At 52.5% G+C, this 11549-nt stretch overlaps 4 protein-coding genes across 4 annotated transcripts; 2 read left to right on the forward strand and 2 right to left on the reverse strand.

Moving 5' to 3' along the window:
• Window positions 1-194: 194 nt before the first annotated feature.
• Window positions 195-2123, reverse strand: J4E93_007065 (uncharacterized protein; the record flags this gene model as incomplete). The annotated part of the gene is made up of 4 exons (XM_049344975.1): window positions 195-1744; window positions 1905-1911; window positions 2086-2092; window positions 2119-2123. The coding sequence occupies 4 exons, from the start codon at window positions 2121-2123 to the stop codon at window positions 195-197; spliced, it is 1569 nt and encodes a 522-aa protein (XP_049197900.1).
• Window positions 2124-5010: 2887 nt separating this feature from the next.
• On the reverse strand, window positions 5011-6233 carry J4E93_007066 (uncharacterized protein; the record flags this gene model as incomplete). Its single annotated transcript, XM_049344976.1, has 4 exons — window positions 5011-5419; window positions 5479-5917; window positions 5965-6070; window positions 6123-6233. 4 exons carry the CDS (start codon window positions 6231-6233, stop codon window positions 5011-5013), a joined length of 1065 nt encoding a protein of 354 aa, XP_049197901.1.
• Window positions 6234-6974: 741 nt separating this feature from the next.
• On the forward strand, window positions 6975-8964 carry J4E93_007067 (uncharacterized protein; the record flags this gene model as incomplete). Its single annotated transcript, XM_049344977.1, has 5 exons — window positions 6975-7200; window positions 7244-7353; window positions 7408-8110; window positions 8161-8349; window positions 8408-8964. 5 exons carry the CDS (start codon window positions 6975-6977, stop codon window positions 8962-8964), a joined length of 1785 nt encoding a protein of 594 aa, XP_049197902.1.
• Window positions 8965-9629: 665 nt separating this feature from the next.
• On the forward strand, window positions 9630-10837 carry J4E93_007068 (uncharacterized protein; the record flags this gene model as incomplete). Its single annotated transcript, XM_049344978.1, has 4 exons — window positions 9630-9754; window positions 9806-9878; window positions 9927-10635; window positions 10695-10837. The coding sequence occupies 4 exons, from the start codon at window positions 9630-9632 to the stop codon at window positions 10835-10837; spliced, it is 1050 nt and encodes a 349-aa protein (XP_049197903.1).
• Window positions 10838-11549: the final 712 nt, after the last annotated feature.

Raw genomic sequence — 11549 nt, forward strand, 5'->3', positions numbered from 1 at the left:
GACAGTCTGAACAAAAATTCTTTACTTCATACATTATCTTGCCGTCTACATGCCTTTCTGTGATTTTGGGTCGTATGTTTAACAAGATGCTCAGCTCTTGAGGCATGTATCATTGCATCCTATGTGAACTTATGCTCACCCATAACCTACTGGGTATATACAGGCTGTACCCGGAAACAACTTCTACTACAACCTCAAGTAAGCAAATGCGGATTCCCCTGATACACAAAACTCGGCTTCCTGCGCGCCTTCAGCTCAGGTCTCTCTCCGTCATCCCAGCCATGCCAAACGTTCGCCTCCTGTGGGCCTTCAACCTCACGGATATAGCCCAAAGCACAGTCCTCGAATTGGACCTTGGGTTGCGATGCGTAGAAAGCGTCATAGCGATGCGATAGTGCTTGTTTGAGTGATTTGACCTTGTCACTACCGTGCAACACATTCCAGGGGTTTCGGCAAGCGTCGCCCTTGCATGATTTGAGTACCATCATCAATGCGTCGATGCGGTCGATGATGGCGGTGAAGGGGCGGCCTGCGATACGGTAGGTGTCACGTTTCGCTATGAGGTCCGCGTCTTCGCCGTCGAAGTAATTTTGGAGCTGGCCTGGGTCAAAGCGCATGTCGTAATACTCCTTGTCGCCAGTACAGAAGACGGAGTAGTAGATGTTGTAGTCTTCGCCGATGAGGCGAAGGCCTTTGTACGTGTTGTTGCGTACAGAGTGGAGGTATCCACCCCAGTTCTGGTCGGGCGGGTGAATTTCCTTCACCGGGTTGTCGTAGTGTCCCCATATACCTTCGGGGATGGCTCGGCCCCAGTACTCGATGTTGATGTGTTCTTGGCGTTCCGTAGATTCGGCGAGAAGGGTGTCTTCTTTGGAGAGTGGCATGACTGAGCCATCGAAATCTTCGCGTAGACTCTGCCCGGCTAACTTCATGATAGTGGGCGCGAGATCGGTGTGGGAGCTGACAATGTCCGTGGTGTGGCCCTTCATCACACCAGACCCACGCACGATGAGGGGGATGTGAATATCAGTCTCATAGCCACATTCCTTGCCAGCATGCAGGCGGTGCTGACTTAGGTGGTACCCGTTGTCAGTGGTGTAGATGATGTATGTGTCTTCAAGAAGGCCCTTGTGCTCGAGAGTCTTCACAAGTTGCTCCACCATCTCGTCTACTGACTGAAGCGCACGAAGGCGGGAGCGTTGAAACTCGTCATTGTAGTCAATGACTGTGTCGTTGAGAAGCGGAAGTCTCTTGACCCATCCTGTGCCACCCTGCTTCTCGGGATTGAAGTTGGCGTCGCGAGGGATCTTGTACTCGGTGAAGAGATGAGCATGTCGCTCTGCGTATTGAGGCAAATCCGCACTATACTCTTCGGTAGGCACAAGCTTCACGTTGCTATGGGGTGCGATAGGTGCAATGGTAAGGAACCAAGGCTCAGGGTGTTGCGTTGCCTCCTCGAGAAAGCCATACGCCTTCTCTGCAGTCACATCAGGCGAGTATTGACCCTTGTAGCTTATGGGTCGTCCACCGTTACGACTCATGTGCGCGTTGTAGTATTCGTACGTATAGGGGTCGAGGATGAAGTCGGAACCGTTGTATCCGCCGGCGTAGGGTGCGTTGTAATTGTCAACAGAGTGGTGGTTCCACAGCTTGCCAGAGTAGTACGTGTTGTAGCCAGCATTCTGCATCCATACTGGGAGGTAGTCATCGTTGATGCCTTCGCGAACGACCTTTGGGTAGCCACCTGAAACGTGTTAACGAGGCTGGTAGTAACACGCGGCGATGACTACGAACCGTAGGGTGCAAAGACGTCAGTCACATTCGTGTTGTGAGCAGCTCTTCCGGTCCAGAGGTTTACGCGAGAAGGGCAACATAACGCAACCGTACAGAAGTGGTTCGCATACAGTGTACCTTCATGGAGTAGATACTTTTGCAGGAATGGCATGTGCTCCTGTTCTTTGTGAGCTATTGTTACTCGAGACAGCCAGAGATGCACAAACCAATGACTTCATGTGCCAATCTTGATCATCTGTCAAGATGAAGAGAATGTTCGGTTGCTTCGCTGCTGCGCAGTACAGTGCCGACGAAAGCACTGCATAATGGAATAGCTTGAGGAACTTCATGGTGACAAGCCGTTGTCGAAGCTGACAACTGGACCTGGAGAAATGTGCCCTTATAAGGCATCATACGGTTGAACGCGCTCTCCCCGCGTTGAAACAGAGCCATGTTCAGGGTCGATGTTCCCGCGTCGTTACTGGGCTTGAAGACGAGGCCGGCGCCGTGACGCGTGAGTGCAGGAAGCGGGTGGAGTTCATGGGTCGATGCATTGTCACGTAGTGCGACGCTAAACCTCGAGCACGAGCCTCACCCCACATCTGGCACCAGCCATCGCGGGAAATGTCTCCCTCGTGCTATCGTCTCCGCATTGCGTGCCCGGCTACGACGCAGCAAGCCGCAAACGCCAATCCTCTCGCGGCGATTCCTAGTAAGTCGCCGAAAATGCCGGCGCGCTCCTCTCATGGCTTCTCCATGTGGAAAGTTCGTCACCGACGAGGCACGCAGCCATGGACAGGACAGTGGCAAATATGAGTACCGAACAATTGTACCGAAAGAGGACATTCGACAGACTTAACCAAAGAGCTGCGAGAGCGCGGAAGAAGTCGCGTATAGCAGAGCTAGAAGAAGAGGTCGCTGATCTGAAGCGGCGCCTTACGCGCTCAGAAGGCCTCGTCAAACAGCTGCAGAACAATGAAACATGCCTTCGAGAGATCATCAATTCGGCGCGAGTGTCCCTTCAGATGGTCGATCACCACACAGTCTCACCATTTGATAGAGATGCGTCCTCACCATCGACTGGAGCAGTCCCAGACCCATCCTTTGCTGAGGCCGGGCTCGACTTGTCGCAAACATCAAGATCTCCCCCGACTAGTATTGGGGCCAATACGACGTTGAACTTCGCATCGCATTCACTATCTGCTGGCCTGAGCGATGGCTCAGCGACTATCGATGCTTCAGCTTACGGCGCAACGTCCACCGAGGGCGTGCTTTTGAGAGATGCAGATACTGGGCTGAGCCTAGAGCTGCCTATCAGTGCGGACGAGTCTCTGTTCAATATGTGGGATGGCACTTCGAGTAAGTCTCGCCATCGTGGACTGATCGGATATCAGCTAAATCCTTAGTCCTGGAACCAGACGCGAACAATACATACTCATTGTCACTATTTGGCGCGAATGCAGCCCAGGACGGTGTCGGCATCCCAAGGGATTGGCCTTTCGCACCAGAGCTCCCGTTGTTAGACATGGCTGGCACAGCTTCACAGCCTCCGGCGTGGGAGCGACTGCCACTTCATGCATCCGCCACCTGTCGGCTCGATTCTGTATTGCTCGAGATCATCGTTACCAGCCGTCAGCACGTGCAATCTTCTGGGCAGCTTCCAGAAAAGTCTTTCCCTAGCGTTCGGTCATTGCTCAACCCTGCTACCCGCAATTCGCAGAATCCGATTTCGGATGCTCTAGGTCAGCACGGTAAGATAAGTATGGCAGTCAAAGGCTCAGCCGAAAGGGTTGCGTGTTTGTATTATATGAGCCTGTTGCTCCGCTGGCTCATATCCCCCACAAAGCGCAATTACGAAGCCATGCCAGACTTCTTGAGGCCCGTAGAAGCCCAGCTAACAATACCTCATCCGATTTGGGTTGATACGATAGTTTGGTAAGCTTACGGTCGAAGGTTGAGTGTCACTACTGACGATATAGTTGAAGGCCTGAAGCACGGAAGCGCATACTCCAGTATATGGACTTGTCTGAGGGGCGGGAGTTCTCCAAGCTACGGGAGATCACGGGCAATTCGCTGTCAATCCATTGGCCTCACGACATATCTAGTATTCTCATCGTCGCATCGAACAGTGAGCTGCAGCTCAATCCGGACTTCGAAAGTCACGTCCGGCAGCTGAAGAACTGGACAGTCGGGCCCGACATGGTGGAAACATTCCCATACTTGGACTGCATTCCGACGACGCCTTGATCACGCATGCGTCGAATGACTTGGTCAGCGCCGCAGCTGATGCAAGACTTCATTGTACTATACGGTGTTGGTTGATCGTTGTAGCAATTCGGGCTATATGTCTCGGCTACACCATTCCACCACAGGCTGCCCATGGGTGACGTCAAACACCTTGCGCCATCCAAGTTATTGACTCTCACGCGTAGGAAAGGGGTGTCAAGATGCGTTGTCTACTCGGCCGAGTTTGCTTTCAACAGGTTCCTCTCCTTCGTGACAAGTGCGATGGAAAATGCGATGACGGAGGCGACTAGCCCAAGCACTGTCGCAAGTTAGCAAAGTCAGGCCTCGAATTTTCTAGACTTACCGAATACTTGCTGCGTGGCGTGTATATATGCCGGCATCAGCAGCTCGCGAAGACCGTCGCCCACATGCTGAATGTAGGCGATATCCGAGGTAGCCTTCTCGACTATCTCGGATGCGTCATTCCTTCCCTCCAGGGCATGATTCAGGCCCATCTGCAAAACGATTTGAAAGGCTGCAGCAGCCCCGCTGACGCCCGTAACGCCCCCCACGTTCCCACTCAGGTACAAGCCAGAACCAGCAATGGCTACCTCGTCCTCCGCCACTGCGGATGTCAATCCAACGAAGACCGCCGAATGAGCCATGCCTGTTGCAAAGCCGGCGGGGAATATTAGGAAGGATCCCCAGGCTGTGGTATGCCCACGCCAGAATAGAAGCAAGAGAATGAAAGACAACGCTGAGCTGGCACTCGCGAGTATCGTAGGAGCTTTGTAACTTCCGGTTCTGGTTTGTGTTAGCTCGCCATCCCAGATACGTGAACGAAGGACCGTACCGCTTGATCCATGCCCCCGTCAAGAGGCCACCGACTGTATTTCCAACCACAGAGGGTATGAGGTAGGCGCCGGCTTCGCCAGTCGATGCATTGTTGGTGACCTGGAAGTAGATGGGGATGATGAACATTAGCTTGCCACTGAGTTAGTCTATCATCTTTCAGCCACAATTGCTGGGTCTTACTGCGGTCTGAGAAAAGTTCTGCAGGAGAAGGATTCCATAAGAAGTGCCAACAACGTAGCGGGTGAGTAGTTGGGCAGGAAAGATTGGCTCTTTCGCGAAGTACCGTTCGTATACGACAAACGTTCCAGCGCCGATAACAGCAACGCAAGCGGATGTGACGATGACGGGGTGGTTCCAATCGTATTTCTGGCCGCCAGTGTCCAGGACGAGCAGCGCAGTGAAGATCGTTATACTCATGCACACCGCTCCGATGAAGTCGATACGTCGTAACTTGTCGCGAGTGGATTCGCAGTACCCCGGTTTGAAAGTCTTCTGCGGAACATCCAACTTCCACTGGACTAAGACAATCGAAAGAATGACTGGAGGAACTTGTGCCAGGAAGGCCCTGCGGCATCCATCAGTAACTTGTGTACGTAACGAAGGGACTGTCATATAAGGACTTACCAGCGCCAGCCAATCGTGGAAGCAAGAAGCCCCCCAATCACGCCGCCACAGCTTCTTCCTACTGTCTGCACCACATTGACATAGCTTCGGTATAGCGCGACTTCGTGGAAGGGCAGCAGATCAGTCAACAAGATCGACACCATGCACACCATACCAGCGCCACCAGCACCCTGAATTGTACGAGCAGCGATGATCTGAGCCATTGACCGGCCCAGTCCTGAACCGAGCGTTCCGATCGCGAAGAGGACATAGGCTACCTGCAAACACGACTTTCGCCCAAAGATGTCGCTTAGCTTTCCAAAAAGTGGTTGCGATATACACATGGCTAGCATGTAGCTTGAAAGGAGCCAGGAGCCGCTTTCGAGGTCGTGGAATTCTGACGAGATCTTGCCGTAGGTGGCTAACACCAGCGATGTGTCTGCTTGGGAGATGAAGACACCTGCTATGATTAGCGGAGAGCTATGCTGACAGGATAAAGACCCCCACCGATCAACAAGATGGAAATGGTTGTCACCAGCGATCGTTTCGGCGTTGAGTGGTCTTTCGCGGACCCATCTCCCCGCTCGGGATCTTGCGAAGCACCATTGACTGCCTACAAAATCTTAGCTGACAAAAAAGGCCATTTTGGGATGACAGGAGCTCACCTCGTATGTTGATGTTGGTGCAGGAAACAAGGGAGTCGCTTCATCGACTTCTTGAACAGCCGTCTGTGCTGCCCATCCTGGTTTGACGGGACTCCGCTGACGGTTTACCATATTTTGTGAAATTTGGAGGTGTACGACTTCGAAGACAACGTAAGGTCGCGATCAATTTCGGAGTGACTCTGAGCTGACTTGAACTCAGGATAGACTTGACTGCCCAGATACATCTCCACTTCAACGGTGCACGCTCTGATCGACATGAACTCTGCAATGCAATGTCATGCAAGTCGATTACGCGGAATTGCGGCACGACCGACATCGTTTGAGCAACGATATCCGTATTCGTTTCATCCAATCGAAAGTATACGGTCGCATATCGGCTTCCGCGAAATCGCTATAACCGCAAACGACATGGTGCCGCTAGCATGACCTTGCATTAGCGCCCGCTTTCGTACGCTACCACACTGACACTGCATATCGCATCATAAACGGCGAGACTCACCACCGAACTACGTGGCGGCGTGAGAACTACCATTCGCGCGGCGATACCCCGCAATGCTTGTCTATGTACCCTGACAACAGTCACGTAGCAGAGTCGTGTTCTCGAATCATCAGACTCTACGAATTTCATGGCGTGTGCTGAGCTGAAAACGGTGGCTTCGGAGAAATGTATCCACTCCCGTTATTCTCAACACAGATCGCGACATTGACAGCCACAACGTCGGGAAGGACGGGACTGTGTGATTCGCGTATGAATTAAGTCTTATCACAGACCATAAGTATTGCTATCAATGCTGTATCCACTTCCGACATATGTCCGGTTCAACAACAACTGGGGCAACATCAGCTATCAGAATGGCCGCAACCGATAAGACAACGCCCGGCATCTCCACGATTGAGGATGTTTCGAGCATTCCTCTCAAAGACATGGAGGACAAAGACAAGATTCAGACTGACGCCGATGGCTTCGCTGGCGATGTGGAGAATCTACCGAAGGGGTACTATCTCAGTTCCTTCTTCCTTGGTACATGTTGCGCCGTGGGCTTTGGGGCTTGGGCTGGCAATGCTGGTGAGTATACTGGTCAGTGAATCGCATGAGAGGATGACTAACCAACACAATGCAGGCTTTGCCTATGCTGCACCTATTCTGGGTACCATCAATGCGGACATTGGACCAGATCCCAATATCCAATGGGTCGCACTTGTGCATCCAGTTGGACTGTCCGTAGGTATGGTACGTACAACGACGAATCTTGAGTTCCACTTGTTCATCACTGACTTCGACCAGACCATCATAGGAAGACTAAGCGACATCTTCGGACGTCGTTATTTCTTCATCGTGGGGGCATTCCTCGCTATGATCGGAACACTGATCAGTGCTCTTGCTATTAACGTCAACATGTTGATCGTTGGATCCATGATCAAGGCACTCGCAGCTGCGACACAACTGTCCTGTTACTACACCATCGGCGAGCTCATCCCATCTAAGTACCGATATCTCATGATTGGCGCAATCAACGTCTGGAATCTACCTGGGCAGGGTTTCGCCCCCGTCGTTGCGCAGAGTCTAGTTGCGACTCGAGTCGGTTGGCGAGCTGTATACTTCTTACTCACTGCCGTCAACGGAGCGTCTTTGATCTGCTACTGCGTCTTTTACCATCCTCCCAACTTCCACCAGAAGCATGGTCAGAGGGAGAAGAAGATGGATTTTGTTAAGAAGTTCGACTACGTTGGCACGTTGCTCTATGCCGCTGGCCTTACTATGTTCTTGCTTGGTCTCTCATGGGGCGGCACGAAGTATAGCTGGACGTCGGCTGAAGTGCTATCTTTCATTCTCATCGGCTTCGGCTGTCTTGTTGCTTTTATATGCTGGGAACTCTTCATGGATCTTAAGGAGCCTTTGGTTCCTATGAGTCTCTTTCGCCATCGCCCGTGGGTCGTATCGGCAATACTCACGGGTATTGGGGCTGGAGTGTACTACGCTGGCGCGAGTAAGTCTACCTTCTTCGGCCCTGCTGGGATAGTCGCTAATAGTCCGCAGTCATCTGGCCACAAATTACGCAGAACTTCTACGCCAACGGCGACCTTATGCATGCCGCGTTCCTTTCCTCGTTAGCCAATTTAGGCATCCTGATAGGCGGTTTCGTGGGAGGATGCCTGGCTGGACCGATCGGATATCAGAATTGGCAGATTACCGTGGCTATGGCTATAGGTGGCGGACTTCTTGCATGTAAGTTTTGCTCTGTTCCGGTACCTACCCTCTGAATACGTACTAACGCAGGCAACAGCTGTGTCAACAGCAGACCCAAGCAACCAAGCCCAATCGTCTGCGTTAATCTTCTTTTCCGCTATGATGATGGGATACGTCGCGGACATCGCTCTCGGGAATGCCATTCTCACGATAACCGATCAACGAGAGATTGGCGCTGCTGGCGGTGCTGCTGCATCAGTACGCACCGCTGTCGCGGGTACATGTCAAGCAGTCTACAACGTCGTCCTGGCGAACAGGCGCTCGACGACGGTACCTGCTGCGGTAGTACCCGCCGTGTTGGGCGCTGGCTTGCCTAAAGATAGCACTGCTTCGATCCTCTCAGCCTTGTCGTTGGGAACGCCTGCGGCATGGTCCATGGTAAACGGACTAACCCCTGAGATTAGAGCAGTTGCGGTATCGGCATATCATTCGGGCCTGTCACAAGCTTTCAAGACGGTTTATCTGGTGTCTTTAGCTTTTACTGGACTGGGCATATTGTTGTCGCTGCTTGCGCCGAACACGAGTAAACTGTTGACTGAAAAAGTCGCGGTTTCTCTTCAGACACGGAAGCCCAAAGAGGATAACGCAGCATAGCGCAATTAAACCACGAATAGTCTTCAGGAGCACGGGAGTATATAGCACGAGCGTGATGGTGATGTCTCCCCGTCCGCGGTCCGGAAGAAGTCGGGCAAACGTCAGCGCTTCAGTCGCGCCCCGCCAACCCCTCGTGCCCCTCCACTTTTCCGTCTCCGCACCTGCATCATAGCCTGCCACCCACGCGCTCCCGCAACAAAGCGCGTCAATTCCCGCAACACTCTGGCAGCCGTCCTCAGCTCGCGGGCCAGAACCATGTCGAGCATCTTCGCTCGGGAATTTTTCCACGAAATTCGGGCTTGTTCCGGAGAAACTGGCCGCAGTGACACGCGCTGACCGCCGCCCCGGCTGGAGCATCGTGAGCTGCCAGTGACGTCCGGCCAGTTGCCGAGGGCTATAGCTTCCCAGCGGCCTGCCAAACAAATGCCACAGAAGTGTGGTCCGCCTGCCCGACTCTACCCACCCTGACTTCATAACGATAGCCAGCTCCGCTTTTTGCTCAACTTGTAGCTTGATAGCTTTTTCACCATCCCTCTCTCCAAATTTCCCCATTCCCCATACTGCTTTCCCATCTTCCCTTCCACCGCTGATACCAACTTGTCTTGTCGCTTCGTTCGTCCCTACTGTTACACCTTGTAAATTGAACTCTACCAAAAGTCTACACCATGGCTTCAAACGGTAACGAGGGAGGCCCAGTTGCGCAGGAGAAGATCAACACCGACATCATCACCCTTACGCGATTCCTCACTGAAGAGCAGACCAAGTACGCGGAGGCAACAGGAGACTTCACGTAGGTTCAAACTCAAGGCATTCAAACCCGAGAACTGACCAATTGTGCTAGACTGCTATGCCACGCATTGCAATTCGCCTTCAAGAGCATTGCCTACTACATCCGGAGAGCAACACTGATCAACGTATGCAAACCACCACAAATCACACTCAAGCGCAACTAACACCCCCAGCTCACCGGCCTCCAAGGCACATCCAACACAACCGGCGACGACCAAAAGAAACTCGACGTAATCGGCGATGAGCTCTTCATCTCCGCCATGCGCTCCTCAGGCCGCGTGCGCCTCCTCATCTCCGAAGAGCAAGAAGAAGCCATCGTCTTCAACGAGCACCCCAACGCGCGCTACGCCGTAGCCTGCGACCCCATCGACGGCTCCTCCAACCTCGACGCCGGAGTCGCCGTCGGCACCATCTTCGCCGTGTACAAACTACCCGAGGGCGCCAAGGGCACAAAAGAGGAAATGCTTCTACCCGGCACCGAGATGGTGGCGTCAGGCTTTACCATGTACGGCGCGTCCGCGCAGTTGGTGCTTACAATGAAGGGCGGAAACGTCAATGGCTTCACGCTCGACAATGCGTTTGGCGAGTTCATCCTCACACATCCTGATATGCGCGTCCCCAAGACGAGGAGCATTTACTCCGTCAACGAGGGTAATAGCATGTACTGGGAAGAGCCTGTTAAGCAGTGGTGCGAGAGTCTTAAGAACCCCGCTGAGGGACAGAAGCCGTACAGCGCGAGGTACATTGGTTCCATGGTGGCGGATGCGTATCGCACGCTGCTTTATGGTGGTATCTTTGCGTACCCAGCGGATAAGAAGACGCCAAAGGGCAAGTTGAGGATTCTTTATGAGTGTGCGCCTATGGCTATGGTGTTTGAGAATGGTATGTTCACCCGTTTCTTCCTATCCCAATGCACTCCGGCTAACTTTCTTTGCTTGTAGCTGGCGGTTTGGCGGTAAACAGCAAGATGGACCGTATGCTTGAAGTCGTCCCCGAACACATCCACGACCGATCGGGCATCTTCCTTGGCTCCGAAGGCGAGGTCCAAAAGGTCATCGACGCGCACAAGAACTACAAGAAATAGGCGTCTGTGGATAGCTTGGAACGTGGGATGGCGTATAATTTGGCTATCACGGGCATATAAGCAGATACCTTGCTGGTCAAGACTCGAGTTTACGACATCGACGCAGTATTATTGAATGACGATACCAATCTCGATATCTATCTCGCTCATTGAGTCGTGTACTTGATCATGTTAGTGCTTGTCCTCAGGATATCGATTTTGTAGTATCCATGCGCGGCCCGAGACCTCAACACCAATTTTCAAACAAACGAAGTGAGAAGCCATCACATCAAAAGCCAGTCGTGAATATTGTAAGATCTATTAGGAGTATCGACTACATGCCTAAGATCTTATCTGCTCATCTCTCCCCAGCAAAGCTATCCAGTACGGACTAGATGCTTCGAACCCGTAATCTTATCCACATCTACCATGAATTATCGAGACGCCGAAAACCCGAACATTGAGAGCCAGCTTGGTATCGTAAAGCTGCTCGTGAGGTATCATACTGTTTGCGCAAAGAAAATCCATCCACACAGACCCATATCATGAACGTTTCGAAGACGGGGCGCCGTCTATGATAACATGCACAAAGCGGGGAACAAAGAAAAAAACATGAGGGGAAAACCAAACTCTGGAGATGCGAGTTTGGGTGTTGTAGGCAGCCGACGTTCCAGTGAAGGAGTCAGTTGCCGGGGAAAGAGGTATCGTAGTAGGTAGCTGAGAAGTGGACATC

The sequence above is a fragment of the Alternaria ventricosa genome (genome assembly GCF_023758065.1).
Source record: "Alternaria ventricosa strain BMP 2768 chromosome Unknown scaffold_12, whole genome shotgun sequence".
NCBI lineage: Eukaryota > Fungi > Ascomycota > Dothideomycetes > Pleosporales > Pleosporaceae > Alternaria > Alternaria ventricosa.